This window comes from Pteropus alecto, unplaced genomic scaffold, assembly GCF_000325575.1.
Source record: "Pteropus alecto unplaced genomic scaffold, ASM32557v1 scaffold78, whole genome shotgun sequence".
Classification (NCBI taxonomy): Eukaryota; Metazoa; Chordata; class Mammalia; order Chiroptera; family Pteropodidae; genus Pteropus; species Pteropus alecto.
The window spans coordinates 6,273,741-6,294,124 of NW_006443124.1; the positions used below are offsets into that span (position 1 = coordinate 6,273,741).

Consider the following 20,384-nt stretch of genomic DNA (forward strand, 5'->3'; position numbering starts at 1 on the left):
TGTTCAGTCTGTGCACCATTTCTCCTTGGATATGGCTGGTGTGGTGTCAGCTTTCTAACCACAAAGATCCCTGGGCTAGACACAGCAATGTGCTTCCAAGTTGGTAAACAGGTGCAAAGTCTTGCTTTTCTGTGCTTTCCTCGCAGCAACCCAAAGGTCCAGGTGGAGGCCATTGAGGGGGGAGCTCTGCAGAAGCTGCTAGTAATCCTGGCCACGGAGCAGCCTCTTACTGTAAAGAAGAAGGTGGGTTTCTGCTCCCTTCCTCCTGCCCAGCCCACCTGTAGAAGCTGAAAGGCAAGCGTCCCTTTCCAGGCTGTTCATGTCACCTTTGGGAGCCTGAGTAGTCATCTGCTGGGTGGTGTAGGGGGAGTGATCCTTCTTATCTAAAGCAGCACAGCAGCATGGGTGCAGTTCTCACAGTGTGGTCTCAGGTTCCACACCCTGGCATCCTGCCACGGCCTTCTCTTTGTCCACTGGGTGATGATGAAGGCAGCTCTCCCAGACTTGGGTTTTGGGGTGTAGCCATACCTGAGGGTAGTGCATGGTGCCAGGAAGAAAGAGGGCTGGGCTGGGGTAGTCGATGTACTTCCTGCTGCTTTTTCTGGGCCTTGGGGCAGGGCCAGCTCTGCGTGGCCTCTGACCCCTCACCCGTCTGGATCTGCCTCCCCAGGTCCTGTTTGCACTGTGCTCCCTGCTACGACACTTTCCCTATGCCCAGCAACAGTTCCTGAAGCTGGGGGGGCTACAAGTCCTAAGGAGCCTAGTGCAAGAGAAGGGCACGGAGGTGCTGGCCGTGCGTGTGGTCACCCTGCTCTATGATCTGGTCACTGAGAAGGTGAGTGCCTAGGCCTGCCTTGCCTCCCCCTTTGCTTTGTGTTTGCTACTGGCCATTTGACCCTGGCCCTCTCCCATGTCTCTTCCATTCACCTCTCCATCTTCATTAGTGAGTGTTTCTGATCAGACATGCCAGCTCTGAGCTGGGCAAACAGGTATGCTTTGGGGGCCTCTCCTCCGGGCCCTGAACCCAGGATTTCTGAGACATCAGGGAGGATAGCCTGTGGGAAATGACTGCTAAACTTTGAAACACATGGGCTGATAAGGACAGAGAAAAGGGAGGGGTGCTGGCCATGGTCAGGGCAAAGTGTGCAAGCCCAGGGGTCAGAGGGATTGAAGTCCAGAAATAGCCAGGATCTGCCCTTCATGGAATGGAAGGTCATTGGGCTGAAGCATAGGATGGGGTGATGAGCAGGTAAGGATGGAGCAACTCTGTCTGTGAGCCATCACAGCAGCCAGGAGACCAAGGAGCCAAAAGCTGGGATGATGCTGAATCTTAAGATCCTGGAAACCTGGAGTTGACTCCTCTGGGAGCTTTGGCTAGGAGCACAGGCTCAGGATGGCTGCCCTGGAAGGCCCTGGGGACCCCAGGCGCTTGCCACTTGGGAGGAGACTTGGTGCCTAGCCCACTATGGTTTTTGTGAGCCTAAAAAGTGTCATAATTAAGGAGAGAGTAAAACAAGCTAGGCCTGGATTCTGCATTCAGCTGCTGCAGAGCGCATTGGCAGGGCTTTCTCAGCTGCCTGTCTAAGGCCACACTCTCCGTAGAATAACCAGATTGCAGATGGGTGAATCAGGCCTGGCACCCACTGGAACCACTGCTGAGTGTTGGAGGCTGAGGGCTCAGCCCTCTTCTCTGCCTCTCCCCTGTTCCATGTACCCCTGCTTCAGGCTGAGGGTCAATGTTGTCTGTTGCTGCTTCTGTCAGCTATTGCTTTTGTGTGTGCTCGCTCCCTCCCTCTGCCTATCTCTCTCTGTCTGTCTTGTCTCTCAGTCTGTTTCTCTCTCTCTCTCTGTTCAGTCTCCCACCCCCTACCACCTCCTTTAAGCTGCAGAAACCCGGTTTCTCAAAACAGCAGGCAGCCATGTGGTGCTCACATCCAATTAATAAGGCCCTGGGCACAGCTGACATCCTGGGATTGGGCCAGCAAGGCTGGAGAAGGACATGTACGTTGGCTGGAATTTCCCAGGAGAAACTGATCTCTCTCCTCTGGTGTCTTGGGTGTCTCTTTGCTGCTCCCAGCCCTGACGTGCAACCACTGGGTAGCAACCCAGTGAGCAACCCCAGAGAGCAACCACTGGGTAGTCTCACCAAGTCTGCCCTGTCAGCTGTCCCAGGAGCCTGCCTTTGAGGCTTTGGAGCACTGTGAGGATCAGGGAGGGCCTGGTGTCTCTGTAGCAGTACAGAGGCAGCCAGGCTCCTGCAGCTAGGGGGCTTTAGGACTAGAGGAGTTGGGTCTTCTCTGTTCCTTTGGTTCCTCAGAGGGAGTAAAGAACTAGCCAGACTGGGGATGTGTCCCGAGCCACCTGAAAGTGGAAGCGTGTCAGGTTCTCATTGGGAGCACATGTTAGGTGTGGGGAAGCAGGAGCTGAACTGCAGGATTCACACGGAGAGTGTGGTCGGCAGCCCACGTCCTCTCATGCCTCATGGAGCTGAAAGGCCACAGAGTGACCTGCCCCCTGGTTCCTTCCACAAGTGTTGACTGGGTGTCTGCTCTGTCTGATGCTGTGCCAGGTCTGTGGTCCCTGCCCTCCTGGTACTTTCAGGCAGATACTTATCAGAGAATCACCTAGAGCATGTCATGTAGGCCTTGGAGGCTTATGATCAGAGCCCCAACCTTTCTCCTCAACCAAGTCAAGGGAGGTGCTGAGATCTGACGGGTGAGTTAAGTTAACTGAAGAGTTTGGTTGGGTGAGAGTACACCTTGAAGTGGGAGCTATACCTACAAAGGCCATGGTGGAGAGGTAGTGTGACAGGGGCCAGAGTGAGGGCATGTGTAGGGACAAGGCCAAGTGCAGGCAGGAGCAGGTCCTGCAGGACCTCAAAGTCCCAGGGAAGAGATTAGTGTTTATCATCAGAAATGCTATGTTGTGAAAGATTTGGAACTGGGCAGAGGGCTGAAGGAGGCAGAGAACTGAGGGCCCTGGGATATGTTTTGGAGGTGGAGCTGGCAGGACTCAAGGTAGGGCAAGAAAGGACTACCATATCCCTCTCAGCTTTTTCTGTCCCAGGACGGTGACCTCCACCCACCCCCTGCTTCCTCCACCAGCCCCAGTGGGCCCCAAGGCCATCAGGTGGTCCACTGTGGCCCCTGATCTTTTCCTGGGCATCCCTCATGCCTTCTCTGTCCCCTGCATGCCTTATCCTCCCCTGGAGTTAGGGCAAAGACTCTTCTCACAGGTACATTTAGTACAACCCTTATGGGGCATTTCCACCTCTGCCAACCCTCGACCTCTGCATAGCCTTCCTCTGACATTTGAAATAAGCTGCTAACTGCAGATTTTGGGTGTTTCCTTTCCTGCCTCTGGCAGCCTGGCAGGATGGGTTCCCACCGCATTCTGAAGGGGCTGGGTTTTTGTACTTTGTAGACACAGGCCAAGCATATGACTTCCTGCCTAAACTTTCCTCAACTCCCCAGACCCTCAACATAAAGTCCGCCCTCTTTGGATCTCCCAGGCTCTGTTCTGTGTCCCATTGACCAGCACGGCCTGCCATTCTCCAAACATGAGATAGGCCCAGGCCAGTTGCAATCCTTCTGTGTGTGGACTCTCCACCCTTATCCTCTTGGACAACTCCCACTTACCCCTCAGCACTCAGGGAAATGCCATCCTCCTCTGTCCCTCATCCTCTGAGGGAGTGGATCTGTAGTGGTGGCAGTGATGCCTTTGTTGCTGACCTAGCTAATATTTGTGAAGGTACAGATGACATTGTGATGACTGGCGTTGAAGCCCACATTGTTGGGTGTGCTCTGTGTGCCAGTCACTGGCTGTGTGTTCACTATCACAGTGAGTCCCTCCAACAGTTCTGAGGGGTTTTGTCATCTCTACATAAGAGACAAAGACACTGGGTCTTAGGGAGGCTAATTGCCAGCCCAAGATCATTCAGCTATCAGTGGGGGAGAAGGAATTTGAACTTAGACCATCTGCCTCCACACTATACTGCTAGACTAAATTTATTATGCTGTTTAGGAATTATTCAGTTAATTTTTATTCTCCTGCTAGACCCTGAGCTCCTTGAGGGCTGTGACCATGTCTCTGTCTTGGTTTCTCCAGTGTCTGGCACACTGCACAGTTTGATGAGCGGATGGGTGGTTGGGAGAGCATGTGTAAAGTCATGAATCCCAGTGGCCTTCTCCCCTGAGGAGCCTTTGATGCCCAAGGGGATGAAGGAAGAGGGGGTGAATTCCCAGGTCAGCCACATGCCTTCACATCTGAAGGGCAGAGCTAACTGTTCTCTGTGTGTTCTCTCCTCCCTGCCCACTCCTGGCACCTGGCCATGCGGATGGCAGATGTTTGCCGAAGAGGAGGCCGAGCTAACCCAGGAGACATCCCCAGCGAAGCTGCAGCAATATCGCCAGGTGCACCTCTTGCCAGGCCTGCGAGAACAGGGCTGGTGCGAGATCACTGCCCACCTCCTGGCACTGCCTGAGCATGATGCCCGTGAAAAGGTGCTGCAGACGCTGGGCGCCCTCCTTGCCACCTGCCGGGACCACTACCATAAGGACCCACAGCTCAGCAGGATGCTGGCCAGCCTGCAGGCTGAATACCAGGCGCTGGCTACCCTGGAGCTTCAAGGTGGCGAGGACGAGGGCTACTTCCGGGAGCTGCTGGGCTCCATCAACAGCTTGCTGAAGGAGCTGAGATGAGGCTGCCCCAGTGGGGGAATGGTCTGGAACGCTGCTAGTAAGGCTGAGAGGAACTTGCTTGGGTGGGTTCTTCAGGGGACAGCAGGCAGGAGGGAGGCCTGAGCATTATCTGGGCAGTGCTGGCCTGGCCATTAAATGGAGACATGAATGCCATTGTTTGTCTACAGTATGTCTGCAGCCCTGTGGTAGTCAGATGGGTTATTGGGTGATAGGTCCCTAAGCGCCGCTAGTGACATGCTGCATGGTCAGCCCAGAACAGCCAGCAAGTAACAGACCCTATGGGAAGGGTCTGGGCTCAAAGGTTGGGAAACCTTGACTGGGACCAGTAGTTCTATGACCTTGGGAAGTCGCTTAACTTCCCTGAGCCTCTTTCCTCATCTGTCAAAGGGGAATGCCATTAAATGAGAGAAAATAAAGGCCTATAAAGGACTACACTACCTCCTGTCACCTGTGCTTGTCCATTCCTCCACCCTGCTATGAGAGGAGGTCCGGGGATTGTATCCCTGTCCCCACTACCTTGTGCCCAAGTAATAGCTTTGAGGCCACTGGCCCTGGCAGAAGCCTGAGGGCATTACCACATGTAGGGATGCTGTGTCAGCCCGGGCAGCTAATGGGCTGGGCTGGAGTAATTGGTGCTGGTGCCTGGGTTGTAGAAAGATGCCGGGATGGCTTGCTGCACTCTGGAGGCCCTTGGGTGTAGTCCTAACTCTGGGAGAAGAGACATCTCACTGAAGCTGGTAGTGGGAGCCCAGACCTGCCTCTCTGTGCCCTTGCCCCTCTCCTGTGTTCATGCTGAGCTGAACAGAGCCCAAGGAGGAGGACTCAGAGGTGGGGGGCAGCCGAGCCTGGCAAGTCCTGGCCCCCACCCTGGTGAGACTGGGAGCCTGCTGCAGGTTGCCATGGCAACCCCCGCTCTGGGCCTTCCTGATTTGGATTCTGGTGCGTTTGTTTATCAGCCTTTCCCAATGCACCAGAGGCTCACTCCTGCTGCTCAGGCAGCCCCTCCCAGCCTCCATGTAGAAATCTCTTCCTAGACTTGCATATAGAAATCTCAGCTTCACTGAGCTGAGAGGAAACTGAGGCCCAAAGAAACATGGGGAAGTGGGTGCCTTACTTCCGTGCAGTCTCTTTGCTCAGCCTCAGACTCTCTCCCGCCCACCTCACGCCACAACACACAAGAAGCTTGGGAGAGAGCTTTTGCCTGCACAGAGCTCTCCCAGGAGGGCAGGAGGAAGCAGGAACCTGTTTCACCAGAGTAGGAAGCCTCAGAGCTCCGGCAGAGTGGGGAATCAAACCCAAAGTCTATCAAGTGTTGGGTACTGCTTCACTGCCTTTAACATCTCTCAGAAGCCTTCAAAGTACATTTTACAGATGAGAAAATCATGACTCGGAGAGGCTAAATGATCCACCTGAGGTCACAGAGCTTGCAAGTGGCAGAAGTAGAATTTGCTGGGCTGACCATGCCATGGAAGGCTTGAATGTGCAGCTCATAAGGGGATAGTGCTGAATTTGACAGGCATTGGTGAGAGACCCAGGAGAGACTGCACAGCAGGCTACGGTTGAGAAAAGAGGTGCTAGGGCCTTGCTAAGGCCAAGGTCAAGTCACTTTAAAGATGGGGTCATCAGATTCTGCAAGTGGATTTGAGAAAGGGGGAAGATGAGGCATGGGGGGATAGGGCTGCCTCAGCACATGCTGGGGGAGAAGAGAGCTTGGGTTCTGGCAGAGGTAAGCACCGAGGCTGCGGGAGCAAGTGCACTCTGAGCAAGGGTCCAGGGTGTGGGGAGCTGTGGAAGGACACCTTGTGAGGTCTTATGCATTAATCATCAGGCTAGGGAAGCCTAGAGCCCTTGAGGTCTCTACAACTACCAGGATCTGATCTGGGTTGTGGGAAGGAGTTATGCTAGTAGGAGCCTAATTGAATACCTTTTCTACCCTCTGGCATGCTGTAGAAAGGGGACTTGGGGCCACAAGTTCTTGTGGAGGGTCCCTGGGGCCAAGGTCAGAGTCACTGGGGGCTGTGGTAAGAGAAGCTAGACTAGTGCCAGGCTGCTGAGCCACAGGTCAGGCTATGGGGCTGCTGCTACCCTCCTTCTCCACATACAGACGAGGTCTCAGGGACGATTAAGTTTGGGCTATAGCCTTTTCTGTTTGGCCTCATCTGGGTTCATCCTGGGACTTTGACTGTCTGGTTCTGGGCCCTGTAGCAGACTCTCCTAGGAGACAGGCAGCAATGTGACCCAGGGCTGGGGCTCAGGCTGCTTGGGTGTTGGTTCTGGTTCCATCACTCAGTTCATCTTTGGTTGTTGTCTGCAGGTCTAGAAGGAACCCTTCTCTGTCTCCCCTTGGGTGCCATCCTGGGAACTGTGGCCAAGGAGTATGACCTGGGCTCGAACTTAGGCAGGAAATGGTAATGGGGGGCCAAAGCCCCCAGAACTTGAGGTGATGTGACTTCTTCCTACAAGGGCTGCTCTCCTCTCCTCCCACCCCTGTCACTTGGTAGAGGGCCACAGGGCTCTTGGCCTTCTGGCAAGGACTGGCTGAGAGCTATGACTGGCTGATACCTCATAGGCCCTTGGTTACCCACTCCTTGACTAGGTTAAACCAGGCCCTCTATGTGGGAGGATGACAGGGATGGGGAGTGGGGTAGTGGTCCTAGGTCCCCACTCCATCCCTCAGCAGGCTTGGTTTTTATTCACGCATTCTTTCATTCAAATTGTTTTTACTGAGCACTTTACTCAGCATCAGGCCCCAGGGTTCTGAGATTCGTAAGTCAGTCTGGTGTGAGCTGTACTTTAATGGGCGAGCCCTGGTCTCTTGGAGCCTAGAAGGTCCCTGACATAGTTGAGGAGGATGGGGAAGGCCTCAGCTGGTGGTAGCCAAGCTGAGACCCGAAGGATGCTCTAAAACAAGCCAGGTGAAATGGGGAAAGGGTTTCAGCCCCAGAAAGCTATGGAAAGTCCTGAGGTGAGAGAGAGTGGTCCATTTGAGGAACCCACAAGTTAGGGTAGCTGGAGGAAGTGATGGGGGTGAGAAGGCCAAGTGGCCCAAGGTGGAGCTGCAGGGGTCAAGGGGACCACACTCTAACACTTTGTCAGCCTTGCAAGGAGCATGCCCTAATCCTGGTGGAGTGGGGAACCAAAGGGAGGGTTTTGATTATTCTGGCTGCTGCTCAGTCATTCATTCACAAAACACATCTAATTTAGGACTAACTAGGAGCCAGGCTGTTCCAGGGCATGAAGTGGTAAGTACCGGGAGTGTAGACCATGACAAATAAGTATGTAATATGATGCTAGGCAGGGAGTGCTAAGAGTTATGAGGAAAAATAAGGCACGAGAAGAGGTTGAGTGTTAGGGAAGGGCCCCCTGAGGAGGTACAGTGTGAACAGAAAGAGAGCGAAGCACTGAGCCATGTGGAGATCTGCGGAAGTGCTTTGGAGACCAAGCGATAGTAGAGGGAAAAGTCCTAAGGCAGGAACATGGCTGGAGTGTTGGAAGAAAGCAAGAGTCAATGGAAGGGAGAGTAAGTAGTAAGCAGCAAGAGGAGGTCGGATCTTGGCAACTCTCATAAGGACGGAAGTTTTTTCTTTGAGATGGGAGCCATTGGACAGTTGTGAGCAAAGGAGAGATGATATGACTGACATTTTAACAGGATCACTCTTGTTGCTGTGGTAAGAGACGAGACAGGGGCAAAGATGGAAGCAGGAGCCCAGTGCAGGGTCCGCAGCATCCAGATGAGCGTCCATGAGGTTTGAACCAGGGTGATGGTGATAGAGACGTGGTGCCAAGTGCTCAGACTACAGATATGTTTTGAAGATGGAGCTGAGAGGACGTGCAGACTCACTGCATGTGGCATGTGAGGAAGGAAGAGTCAAGGATGAAGCCTCATTAGGGGGCTTGAGCAAATGGGCATTTGGAGGTACTATTTACAAAAGTGGGAAAAAAGATTGAGACGTTATGGTGGACATTGTTTTAGGCGTGTTTTATTGAGAAGTCAGTCGGATATTCAAGTGAGGATGTTGAATAGGCAGCCTAGGGAAGAGGTCACAAGTGAAGAGGGAAACATGGAAGAAGTGTGTGCTACAGCTGGCTCATAGCAGCCCATGAGCCATGTGGGTCTCAGAAACATTGCAAGCTGGTTATTAAGCAGTCATTATTAAAAATCAAATTATATAAACTTACAATTAATATATTTGAAAAGCAATGGTCATTTTTAAAAACTGGTAAAAGAAGAGCAAATTAAACCCAAAGAAAGCAGAAGGAAAGGAAATAATAAGAGCAGAAAACAATAAAATTGAAGACATAAAAACTGGAGAAAATCAATGAAATAAAAAGATGGTTCTTTGAAAAAAGAAGACACAAATTACCAATATCAGGAATTAAATAGGGGATATCATTATAGACACTACAGGCATTAAAAGAATAATGAATACTACGAACAACTCTAGGTCCACAAATTTGACAACTTAGAAGAAATGATGGTTCAATTCCTTGAAAAAAACACTGCTCTAACAAATTAGTATGAGCTTAGTGCCTTAAAACAATTCAAATTGTAGGTCAGAAATCTGACACAGTTTTCACAGTGCAAAAATCGAAGCCTTCAAAGGGGCTACTCTGAGAGGATCCATTTCCTTGCCTTTTCCAGCTCCTAGAGGTTTCCCGTGTTCCTTGGCTTATAGGCCCTTCCTCCACCTTCAGTGACCACAAAAGCAAGTCAAATGCTCATGGACAACACTCTGATTCTTTGGCCTACCTTTTCCACTTTACGGCCCCTTGTGATAACATTGGGCCCACCTGTATAACCCAGAATAATCTCCCTATTTTAAAATCAGTTGATGAAAAACCTAATTCTCCTTTGCCATATAGCATAATATATTCACAGGTTCTAGAGAGTAGGATGTGGACATCTTTGGGGAGCCATTCTGCCTCTCACAAACACAATCTACCAAAACTCAAGAATAGATAGATAACCTGTATCATCCTATATCTAGTATAGACATTGAATTCATAGTTTAAAACCTTCTCACAAGGAAAACTCCAAACCTAGAGGTTTCACTGACAGATTCTACCAAGTAATATCAATTTTATTTTATACAATCTCTTCTAGAAAATAGAATAAAATACTCCCAAATTCATCTTATGAGACCAGCATTATTCTGATACTAATACCAAAGACATTAAAAGAAAAAACTCTATAGACCAATACCCCCCTCATAAGTGACAAGGACAAGGTTTTGGGGAGGAAAGATCTTGGAGGCTATGGAAAGGACTTTAAATTTTTCGAAGGTCCATACCAAAATGCAGAACTCAACAGAATATTAGCAAATCAAATGTAGCAATATAGAAAAGGGTGCTACATCATCACCAAATGGGGTTATCCTGGGAATGCAAAGCTAATTCAACTCAATTCTAATATTAACAGAATAAAGAAGAAAAACAGAATCATCTTAATAGATGCAGAAAAATCATTTAACAAAATTCAATGTCCATCCATAATAAAATCTCAGCATATTGGGAATAGAAGGAAACTTTCTTAACCTGATGAAGGGAAGCCACATAAAAACCTATCACAGACATCAAGCTTAGTGCTCAAAGTCTGATTGCTTTCTCCCTAAGATTGGAAACAAGGCAGGAACGCCCACTCTTACGTCTCCTCTCCAGTATTGTGCTGGAAAGCCTGGGCAGCACAGTGAAGCAAGGAAATGAAATAAAAGGCATACCGATCAAAAGAGAAGAAATAAAACTGTCTATATTCACAGGTAACATGACTGTCAGTGTAGAAAATCCCATGAAATATGTTTTAAAAATCTAACAGTTTATCAAAGTCATGAGATACAAGATCAGTATACAAAAATCATTGTGTTTATACTAGCAATGAACAATTGGAAATGAAATTTTAAAAATATAGCATCGAAACAAATTAAATATACATCTGGTAAAATATGTGCAGGATTTTAATGCTGAAAAGTACAAAACACTGTTGAAAGAAAAAAGATCTAAATAAATGGAGACATAACACTGCATTCATGGGTTGGAGGACTTGATATTGTTAAGATGCCAGTCCCCCCAAAATTGACCTATATATTCGGTGCAATTCCAGTAGGAATCTTTGAGCTATCAAGAGTCTGATTTGAAAATTTATATGGAAATGCAAAGGAACTGAAATAGCTAAAACAATCTTGAAAAAGAACAAAGTTGGAGAACTCACACTATCTGATTTTAAGACTTACTGCAAAGACTAGTAATCAAGATGTCATTTTGGTCAAAGAATAGACACAGATCAATGAATTGCAATAGGTCAGAAATAGACCCTTGTATACAAATATAGTTAATTGATTTTTGACTTATGTGCAAAGGCACTTCAGTGGAGAAATCATCTTTTCAATAATTGGTGGTACAACAACTGGACAGCTATATTTTAAAAAATAAACCTATATCTGTCATATAAAATTTAACTCAGAATCAATCATAGACTTAAATGAAAAATTTAGAAACTTTCAGAAGAAAACAGAGAAGTCTTTGTGACCTTGAGTTAGACAAAGAATTCTTAGGTACAGCAACTAAAAACACGATTCATAAAGTAAAAATTTGATAAATTTGACTATATCAAAATTAGAAACTTGTTCTGTGAAAGAAATTAAGACTATAAAAGATAAGCCACAAACAGGGAGATAATATTTGCAGATCACATCTGACAAAAGATTAGTCCCTAGAACATATAATCCTCAAAACTCATTGATAAGGACATAGTCAAACCTCCCCCCTCCAAAGGCAAAAGATATGAAGACATTTCACCAAAGAAGAAATACAGAGGACAGATAAGCATGTGAAAAGTTGCTCAACATCATTAGTTAGGGAAATGCAAATTAAAACCACAGCAAGACACTACTACACACCTACTTAAAGTGGCTGAAAAAATTTTAAACCTAATCAAACAAAAAACCTGACAATATCATGTGCTGATGAGGATGCAGAGCGATAGGAACTCATACACTGCTGGTGGGAATGCAAAATGACGCAGTCACTATGGAAAACAGTTTAATAGTTTCTTTTAAAGTTCAACATATACTGTACAACATACCAATCTTACTTCTGGGTATTTACCCAAGATAAATGAAAATCTATGTTTGACTGCTTATGTCGACTTTTTTACCAAAAAACCGCCCCCCAAAACAAAAAACCCCACTTGGAAACAGTTCACATTCCCCTCGTCTGGGGAATGGACAAACTGTGGTCCATTGTCCAGCGCAGCACTCCACAGAGGAACAAACTCACTGCACACAGCCGCATGCATGCATCTCCAAGACGTTATGCTGATGAGAAGAAACCAGACTCAAAAGGCTACATGCTGTATGATTGATTCCTTTAATATGTCATTTTGGAAAAGGCAGAATATAGGGGAAAGGTTTTGCTGGGACTGAGGGCAGGGGGACATTGCAAGGGAATCTTCAGTGGTGGTGATGGAACTGTTCTGTATCTCAATTGAGGTGATTGCACAACTCTGTATTTGTCAACACACAGAATTGTACATCAAAAAGAATGAATTTTACTGTACGTAATTTTAAAACTAAAAAATTTTAAGGTAGTAACACTCAAAACTCATCCCTTCCTAATTGCTTTACAGTTGACCACTATCTGCTGCTAGATGACTCATGTTGGTCGTGTCTGTGTAGTGGAAACACTGACTGCGCGCCCATGCTTCTCTTCCAACTCCACCCTTGGGACTTCACGTTGGTGGCTGGGTATCTGATGTGGTGGGAGCATTTACACCATGGACGCTGGGAAATGCTACAAACCAAGGGCTTAATTGTTTTGTTGATTGTCTAGACTTAAGAAAGTGATGAAGAAAGTGTTAATGCCATATAAACTTAAAAGTGTGCCATCTATCAATAGCACAGAAAATTGAGGGAATTGTTTTACAGCATTTGACTACTATCTGATTTAGCAAAGAAGTCACCCCTTGAGGAATAAGTGAAATTCCAACAGATGTTTTTGTTGTTTCATCTTATTTTTTAAGGTAAACAGAGTATCAACCAGCATTCTTGTCTGAACCAGACTAGTTTGTCCATTGCAATCATAGATTGGCTGTGGATGCATGATCTCAGCAAAAATCAATGAAAGCCTGTTAAGAATCAGTTAGGTGGAATTTACATGTAAAGAGTACTGTGTATTTTGTTATTTGTGAATTGCATACTACAATTCGTTTATAGGACTAAAATGTATAATAAACAAATGTGTATAATGTGTGTGGGTATACACCCACACACGTACACATATACCCCTTCCCCCTCTTCCTTGCCCTGGAAAGCCACTTATGCATTTACCAGCCTACCATCAAGGCTTAGGAATCATCGGAGACAGAAGAGGACCAAGGTCTGAGGCCCCAACCACTTCAACAGTAGAGGTCAGGAGGAGGATGAACTGGTAAGGAGATGAGCAGAGATCAGTGAAGGGTGGGATATGTGGAAATCTAGAGCTGTGCTGAGCGGGGAGGGAGTGGCCACCAACTTCACATGCTACTTACAAGAGGACTTGACAGAAGGTGTGAGCTGGGGAGAGTGAAGGAGGGAGGTGGAGACTCAGGGTCTGAACATTCATTTGACGCCTTCTGTGTTGAAGGAGTGGAGACATGGACTCAAGGGAAGTTTTTTGTATTGTCTTAACTATGGGATCTATCAGAATATGTTTCCTATGCTGATGAGGCAGAAAAGAGAGGGGAGAATTGTGGGACCGAATTCTCACATAGGCCGGGATCCAGTGACAAGCCAAGGGCTGGCCTTAGCCGGGGACCTGGAGAGTTCCTGCATTCTAACAGACAGGGTCCTGAGGACCAGTTGCAGGGTGGGGCAGGTGGTAGATGAGGGCACAAGTGAGTTCCCAGATAGTCTAGCCTTTTGGGAGGAGCGGGACACAGGCCCCTGCACTGCTCTCTGGGGCTCCGGAAGGGATGGTCATAACCTGGGGGCTTTAGAGGGGCTGGATCTTGAAGCTGGGCATGTTGGGTCACTTGATGGGATGCTGTGTGACTTGAGTGAGGGGCTTCATCTCTCTGAGTCCCCTCATCTGTAAAGTCTAAGGGGTAGTTAATAGTGCCGACACCTCACAGGTTGTAAAGATGAGGTAGGGGGTCGTGGGTAAAGGCCTGACATGGGCTCTGGGTGTGCCCAGCTCATGGCGGCAACTCCTCTCTTCAGTGGAGAGGTGACCCTGGCCTGGGTAGAGGTGGAAGCTGTGAGGATTAAGGTTGCTGAGGTGAGGTGGGGCCTTTGAAGTGTCTGCAGTGGGGTGGGGGGAAAGACATGGGAGGACTGCAGTATGGTTAGCAAAGGCAGGGAGGGCAGCTGCGGCCAGCAAAAAGATCGGGGCTCTACAGCCCCTGTGTGCAGGTAGTAGCCAGAGCAGGTGTGAAGAGTGGCTAAGCCCAGAGTGCCAGGCTGGTAAAGTGGCTGAGGGTAGCATCTGCCCAGGCTGGGAAGCAAGAAACCTGAGGATGCCAAGGGGAGATGATTTTTTTTAGTAGGTAGCAAAGGGGCAGGATTGAATAACCCAGTGTCACGGTGTGGCAAGTCATCTGGTGCTCAGCCCAGGCCCTGCTGCTTTAGATGGTTGTCTCTGATGATAGAGATCTCAAGATTTCTGGATAGGGCCTCTGGTGCCTCCTAAGTTGCTTGCATTTTGCCTTTGTTTCTTTTGATATTCATTTAAATCAATGAACGGTTCAAATGGTTCAGCAACTATTTCTCAAGCACATGTTACATATGCACATTGCTGGGTGATAGGGTGAGCAAGACCAACACTGCCTATCCCCCAAGGGAAGGAGGGTCGCTGCTGTAGTGACATGCCGCAGCTGAGGGCCAAGTGGGCCAGTGTTTACAGCAGTGGTGCAAGGATGATTTTAGGTGATACTGAACATTTATCAAAATGTTATTTTGATGTATTTTAGAAAAAATTTAACTGGCACATCAAATGATTTCAGAGAGATATCACTTAGGAGACAGCCAAGTTAAAAGTCTTTTTAAGTAAATAATGGTGTTAAGGTTGGGATGACAGTGTGGCAAAAGGTGATGACCTGGACATGCAAGTAATGGGCTCACAGGGAAAGCACGGGATCTGAGGAACCACCTCCAGGAGGCAGTGTGGGTGCAGAGGGCAGGGTCACAGTGCCAGACACACTGCAAAGATGCACAAGGCTGCCAGCATTGTCAGATGGGCACTGGGCAGCCCCAGACAGAGGGCTTCATGCAGAGGTTTGACTCTTGTGGCACGGTACCAAGCCCTCTTCCAACAGCCATGCGAGGGAGCCTGGAAGCAGATCCTCCAGGCTGCATGACTTGAGACTGTGGCCTCACCAGAGACCCTGATGCAGAAACTCCCACTAAGTTGCTCCTGGATTCCCAACCTTCAGAAACAGAGGTAATAAATGTTTATCGTTTTAGCTGCTAATTTTGGGGGCAATTCATTACACAGCAATAGGTAACTAATATGATGAAGACCAAGTGATCATAAACAGAAGTGGTGAGTAGTTGGACCTGGCATATATTTTAAAGATAAGAATTTGGACAAGTTTGAGATATTTATTAAGACAGACATCCATGTAGAGAGGTTAGGAGGCAGGCAATTTTATAAGAGTTCCAGGAGAAGGTATTTGGACAGTACTGAAAACTGGGAATCTACGATCAGAAGAATGAGTAGACCAGTGAAGAGGCCCAGGTACTGAGCCCGAGGGCAGCACAACTTCTAACAAGAAAAAGGAGCTGGAGGAATCGCCCAGTAGAGAAGATAGAGCTCAAGTGAGGTGTCCTGGAAGTCGAGTTGAAGAGCTTCCAGGAGGGACACCATGAGGTTAGCAAGATGGAGACTAAGAAAGAGCCAATCTGACGGTGTGGAGGATGACCCCTTAACAGGGTAGTAGAGTGGCCAGGACAGGATGAGAGCTGACTGGAATGGCAGATAATGGAAGTGAGGAAGAAAGTGACTACACACATTTCCTTAGAGAGTTTTGCTTAAGGTGTGGATTTCTGCTAGGAAGGGATGTGGGTTAGGAGGGGATTTTTTTGAAGGCAGCTGTCATGGTATGGTTGTAAGCTAATGGGATAACTCAGGGGGGTGAGAGCCATGGAGACCTCAAGGATGTCTCCAAGGTTTTGACTTTCTCCTTGAAGTGTGGACATTCCTGGGGTAGGCCTGGTCCTCCCTGGTGGACTGGCACAAAAGCTACAAGGCTAGCCTGTGTAGCTTTTGGCCTAGAGCCACAGGCATTGTTCCCTTGTTGGGGAACACCATACCAGAGGAAGAGGGACACTGTAGCATTCAGAGCACAGCAGATGCTGTGGGTAAATCCAGGAGATGTTTTGTGTAAAACTGGACTCTACTGGAAGGCAAAGAAAAACGACTTTGGCTTCTGGGACTTAGTTTCATGGTGGACTTTATTGGGAAAAGTTAGTGTAAAAAACATTCATAAAATTTAAATAAGATAGTATACCTTGTAGCTATGGTAATTGCTATAGTAATCACAAATAAGGTAAAGTCTAAATTATTGCCTAAGCAAACACTATTCTGTCAGGCTTCTGTTACAAGCCCAAGGCAGGAACCATTGCAATTATTAGATTTGAGCTCAATGATGAATTTGCATTTGAAACTGAAGAAAGGAAAAAAGACAATGTTCTGATGACGGCATCACAACATTCTAGCCTGAGAAAAGCAACTTTATTAATATGTCCTGCAGCAGAGTACATTAGTAATTGTAACCATGCATTTAAATTCTCATTTCATGTTATAAAGAGAGTAATCAGTTTTCCTCATGATACATTATGTTTTACTGAGATTCATGTGGTTTATCCCTCTTAGGACCCTTCTGGGAACGTTCCTTTTTTGGGGCCAGCTTCCTAAGACACCCAGGTGGCTTACTCTGGGTCATCTTTGGTCTAGCCAACCTGCCAGGATCTACGGCTAGTAGAAGCCCCCTCCCTGACTGAACAAAGAGTAAGTCAGATACCCTTCTCTCAAACTCTAATGCCACACCAAGAGAACAGGTGTCACAACTTGGTCAAGAGTGTTACTAACAAGTTAATGTGGGATTCTCTTTGGTTATGGAATTAAGCTTATAAAAAATAGAGCTAGGAAGATGCTCTTGAATTCTAAAAGCATTTGTGAATGGCTTAAATATGTCCTTGCAAAATTTGCCACCTGGCTAGGTTTAAAATGTGCCTATTTCCCTGTGGAGTCTAACATCAGTGATCTAGGAAATGCATTTGAATGAAGAACAGTCATTGATTTTTAACAGCCTGTGGGTTGAGGGCAGCCTTAGATGCTGTCCATGGCCTTGAACTCACTGAGGGCCTGCACAGGGTTCACATGCTTCTTCTGAGATGCCCGTTTAATCTTGGTCTGTGTCTCGTCCTGTTTCTCTCTCTTCACTAAGGGCTTTTTCTCAGGTGCCTTCATCTTCCACGACACAGCTGGGAGGTTGAGGGAAGCCATACCCTGGGACTTCTGATATTTAGTGGAGGCCACATAGGAAGCCTTCACTGTCTGCACCACGGCATTCATCAGGTTCTTGGCGGCCTGGATCAGGGACATGGCACTGTCCACCTAAGAGGCATAGACATGGGGTGTTAAGGAGCACAGGCCAGACCTCTAGCCCCATGGTTAGGGAGGTGCAGCAGCTGGAGGGGGTCCCCAATCCTCCCCGTCCAGGACAGGGCTGGGCTGGGCAGCAGCTCCGTTACTAATTAGCTTTGCCAATAGCTGCTGCTCTTATCCAAATACCCTGAAAAGGTCTTCTGAAGAAGAGTCCAGTAACAAAAACAAGACATCACCTTGGCTGCCCCCACCCCCTGACAAGTTGGAGGAGGATCTGCCTCTGAGTGAGTGCAGAGTTAGACCCAAGGACTGTCAGCAGACACAGGAGGGGGCCTTGAGTCAGCTGTCCTAGACAGCTGACCCAAGGCTTTCAGTCATGCCCAGGTGCATTTACATTGTAGCAGGTGAGCAAATAGTATCAGTATGTACAATATACAAAGTTTCTTTGAAAGGAAATTCTGTAGGATTAGCAGAAGCCACAGGGAATTAGTAGAGCTCAGTACACCAAGTGAGACCACCTCTTTGTACTGCCCAAGTGCCAAGGAGTCCAGAACTGACATCGTAAAGTCAAGAGGGAAGAGATACTACTCAGGTGCTTGGATGGATGGAGATTTGAGAAAGCCTTGCTATGTCATTTTTGCAATTTTCGGACAGGCTCAATTTGGGGCTTTCCGTAGCACACCTTCCCAGTTCGAGGCAATAAGGAGTGTACGTGGACAAAGGCCAGCACATTCCCAACCACTTCTTTTCACAGATGAAACTTACCCCAGAGACGACAAGCTCCCCGCCGAGGTTCTGTACCTCAGCCTTGACTTTGCTGCAGATGTTGAGCTGGTGGCAGTAGAGGGCGATGCGCTGCAGGTAGGCCAGCAGGTCCTGCTTGCAGGCGGAGTCTGGGCACTGATGGGAGAGCGGCTTAGCACTGAGCCCTGTCCAAGCCTGGCCTAAACACACCCACCCCCAGGGGCTATTTCTGAACCTCCCAGTGTGCCACCAACAAGCTTCCTCTCTCCTTGGGCCCAAGCCCTGAAGGAGAGAAAAAGACTCAGGAAGCAAGAGCCTGGTTCTAGAAGAAAGTCAGAAGTGCTTTAAGCTAAGCGATAACCCTTCCAATAGCTCTTTTGCTCAGAGCTTTATCTGCTCAATTATGACACACTGCAAATAGCTGATGAAAAGAGTGGTTCACTTTAGGCAAAGACGGAGGATGAGTAAATCAAAACAAGAAAAAGAACACTTGGGGACCATGAGGTCTTGACTAATCACAAGGAAATTAAAGGACAGCTGCTGCCCAATTTCTGTCTTGCTACTAAAGCTCAGGGCTGGCTGAGGAGACTTTACCCAAAGAGGGAAATAAAAAGAGGGAAAAAAAAGCACCTCTCAGGTGTTTACAGCAAATACTTCCCTCTATAAGGCTGGTATAAACTGAGGCCTGTAGACCATGCTGGAGATTTTGAATTTTAAGAAGCTACAGGAACGCAGCAGAGCCATATCTGATGTGCATTTTAAAATGATTACATAAGACAACTGTGTTGGTGGTGGTGTGGAGAGGCCACAGTAGTCCGGGCGTGGGGCTGTGGAGGTCTGGCCTACACTGGTGGTAGAAGAGTGGAAGACTGGATCATGTCAAGATTCAGTAGAAGATCTAGGACTTAGTACTGGATTCTGTGAAAGAGGGGGAGTCTAGATAACTTATGAATCTTTCGCTTGAGGGATGAGGAACTGCTGTCACTCATCTTGCGGCCCAGATACAGGCTTGATACTCCATGGAAAGGGGTTAGAGCTGCAGAGAAAACTATAACTGAGAGATACCATTTCCAATAAGTCTTGGAGGATCAAGGAAAATGTAAACTTTCTGGGAGGTAGGAACCATATTTTCTGATGTATCAAGTGAGGGAATAGGGTTTATCGAAGGCTGGGTGGCTGATAAATCTACAGTGCCAAAGACATAGATAGACCTCTGTCCCCAAATGGATACAACAGCCTTCCAAAACACTAGCCTGTCCTAATTCTGTGAAATAAATCCATAAGATGAGGCCCTCATACAGCCGGTGTCAGTGTGTCAGAGCTTATAGAAGCAGCACCTGCCCAGGCCTGAAGTTCTAAAGAGAACTGAGAAATAAGAAGTCACCAGTAGAGGCTGGTTTTAGCTGTCAACTATGGGAGTATTTCAGGACAGACACACCTATTCCAGAGATGTACTCTAATGCAAACTGTCAAAAAAGAAACTGGAATTCAGATATCCTTAAAAATCTATGTTGGTATTAATCAAGCAAGTTGGTGAATTAAGAAAATTTTTTGAGATGAAGAGAGTGTTGTATCCCAGGATGAACTTACACCCACACGGCAAGTCTGTCACTTACGTGGTCTGCGATGGTGCGGCCGAGCTTATCCATCCTGGATCCTGCCTCAGCAATTTTCTTGGCGGCACTGATTACATCTGATGTATTTTTGAGTGGTCCTTTGCCTCTGAAAAAAAAGAGAACAAAGATCATTGCAGATGAAGCCCCTCATAATTGGAGGTGGGTGGAAAAGAGAAGGTGGCTACAGAGCAGCACGGCTGTGCCTGTCCGAGGTGACCTGGAGAGAGGAGGACGGCCCTCGTGCACTTGGTGGGGCTGAGCACTGCTCACCGGGTGAAGTCAGTCATCTCCATCATGATCATGCACATCTGCTTGGCCAACACAATGATGTCGTTACCACTGTCATCCCATTTGGACACTTCAGCATCCAGCTTGCTCTTTTCTTCCTGGAAGCTGGCCACCTGTTCTGCAATCTTTGCTTTTTGCTCTTGGGGAAGCTGAGCCATGATCGCCTAAAATCAGAAGCACAGAAAGCTCTTACATTTAGGGAATATGACATTCTCACAGTGCATTAGCCAAGAACATTTCCACTGAGCAATATATGGCATAGGTAGGATAATGCTTTAATAGGTTTCATTTTGCCTGAAGGGCCATTTCTTCTCATTTTGCATAGAAGTTTATGGCAGCCCGAATTCCCGACCCACTTTCAAGAACAAGTTTTAATGTGAAAGCTTTGTGATCACATTTGCGCAGGAACAGAACCTGCTTATTTTGATTATTTAAAAGTGTCATCTTCTGTCTCCTG

General features: G+C 47.6%; 2 protein-coding genes across 8 annotated transcripts in view; one reads left to right on the forward strand and one right to left on the reverse strand.

Annotated features, from left to right (window-relative positions):
* The window catches only part of SIL1 (SIL1 nucleotide exchange factor), a 176,025-nt gene extending 170,888 nt beyond the window's left edge, over positions 1 to 5,137 (forward strand). The window contains exons 10-12 of the mRNA XM_006923058.2: positions 147 to 243; positions 671 to 835; positions 4,344 to 5,137. Of these exons, the coding sequence (XP_006923120.2) occupies positions 147 to 243; positions 671 to 835; positions 4,344 to 4,700 (619 nt within the window). The 3' untranslated portion in view covers positions 4,701 to 5,137. The remainder of the gene's footprint in view (positions 1 to 146; positions 244 to 670; positions 836 to 4,343) is intronic.
* Positions 5,138 to 16,365: 11,228 nt separating this feature from the next.
* CTNNA1 (catenin alpha 1) overlaps positions 16,366 to 20,384 on the reverse strand; it is a 301,788-nt gene continuing 297,769 nt past the window's right edge. For all 7 annotated transcript variants that reach the window (XM_025040779.1, XM_015598072.2, XM_025040777.1 and 4 more), the window contains exons 15-18: positions 19,910 to 20,091; positions 19,640 to 19,745; positions 18,045 to 18,179; positions 16,366 to 17,288 (exon numbers count right to left, since the gene is read on the reverse strand). In XM_025040779.1, the coding sequence (XP_024896547.1) occupies positions 17,001 to 17,288; positions 18,045 to 18,179; positions 19,640 to 19,745; positions 19,910 to 20,091 (711 nt within the window). In that variant the 3' untranslated portion in view covers positions 16,366 to 17,000. The remainder of the gene's footprint in view (positions 17,289 to 18,044; positions 18,180 to 19,639; positions 19,746 to 19,909; positions 20,092 to 20,384) is intronic.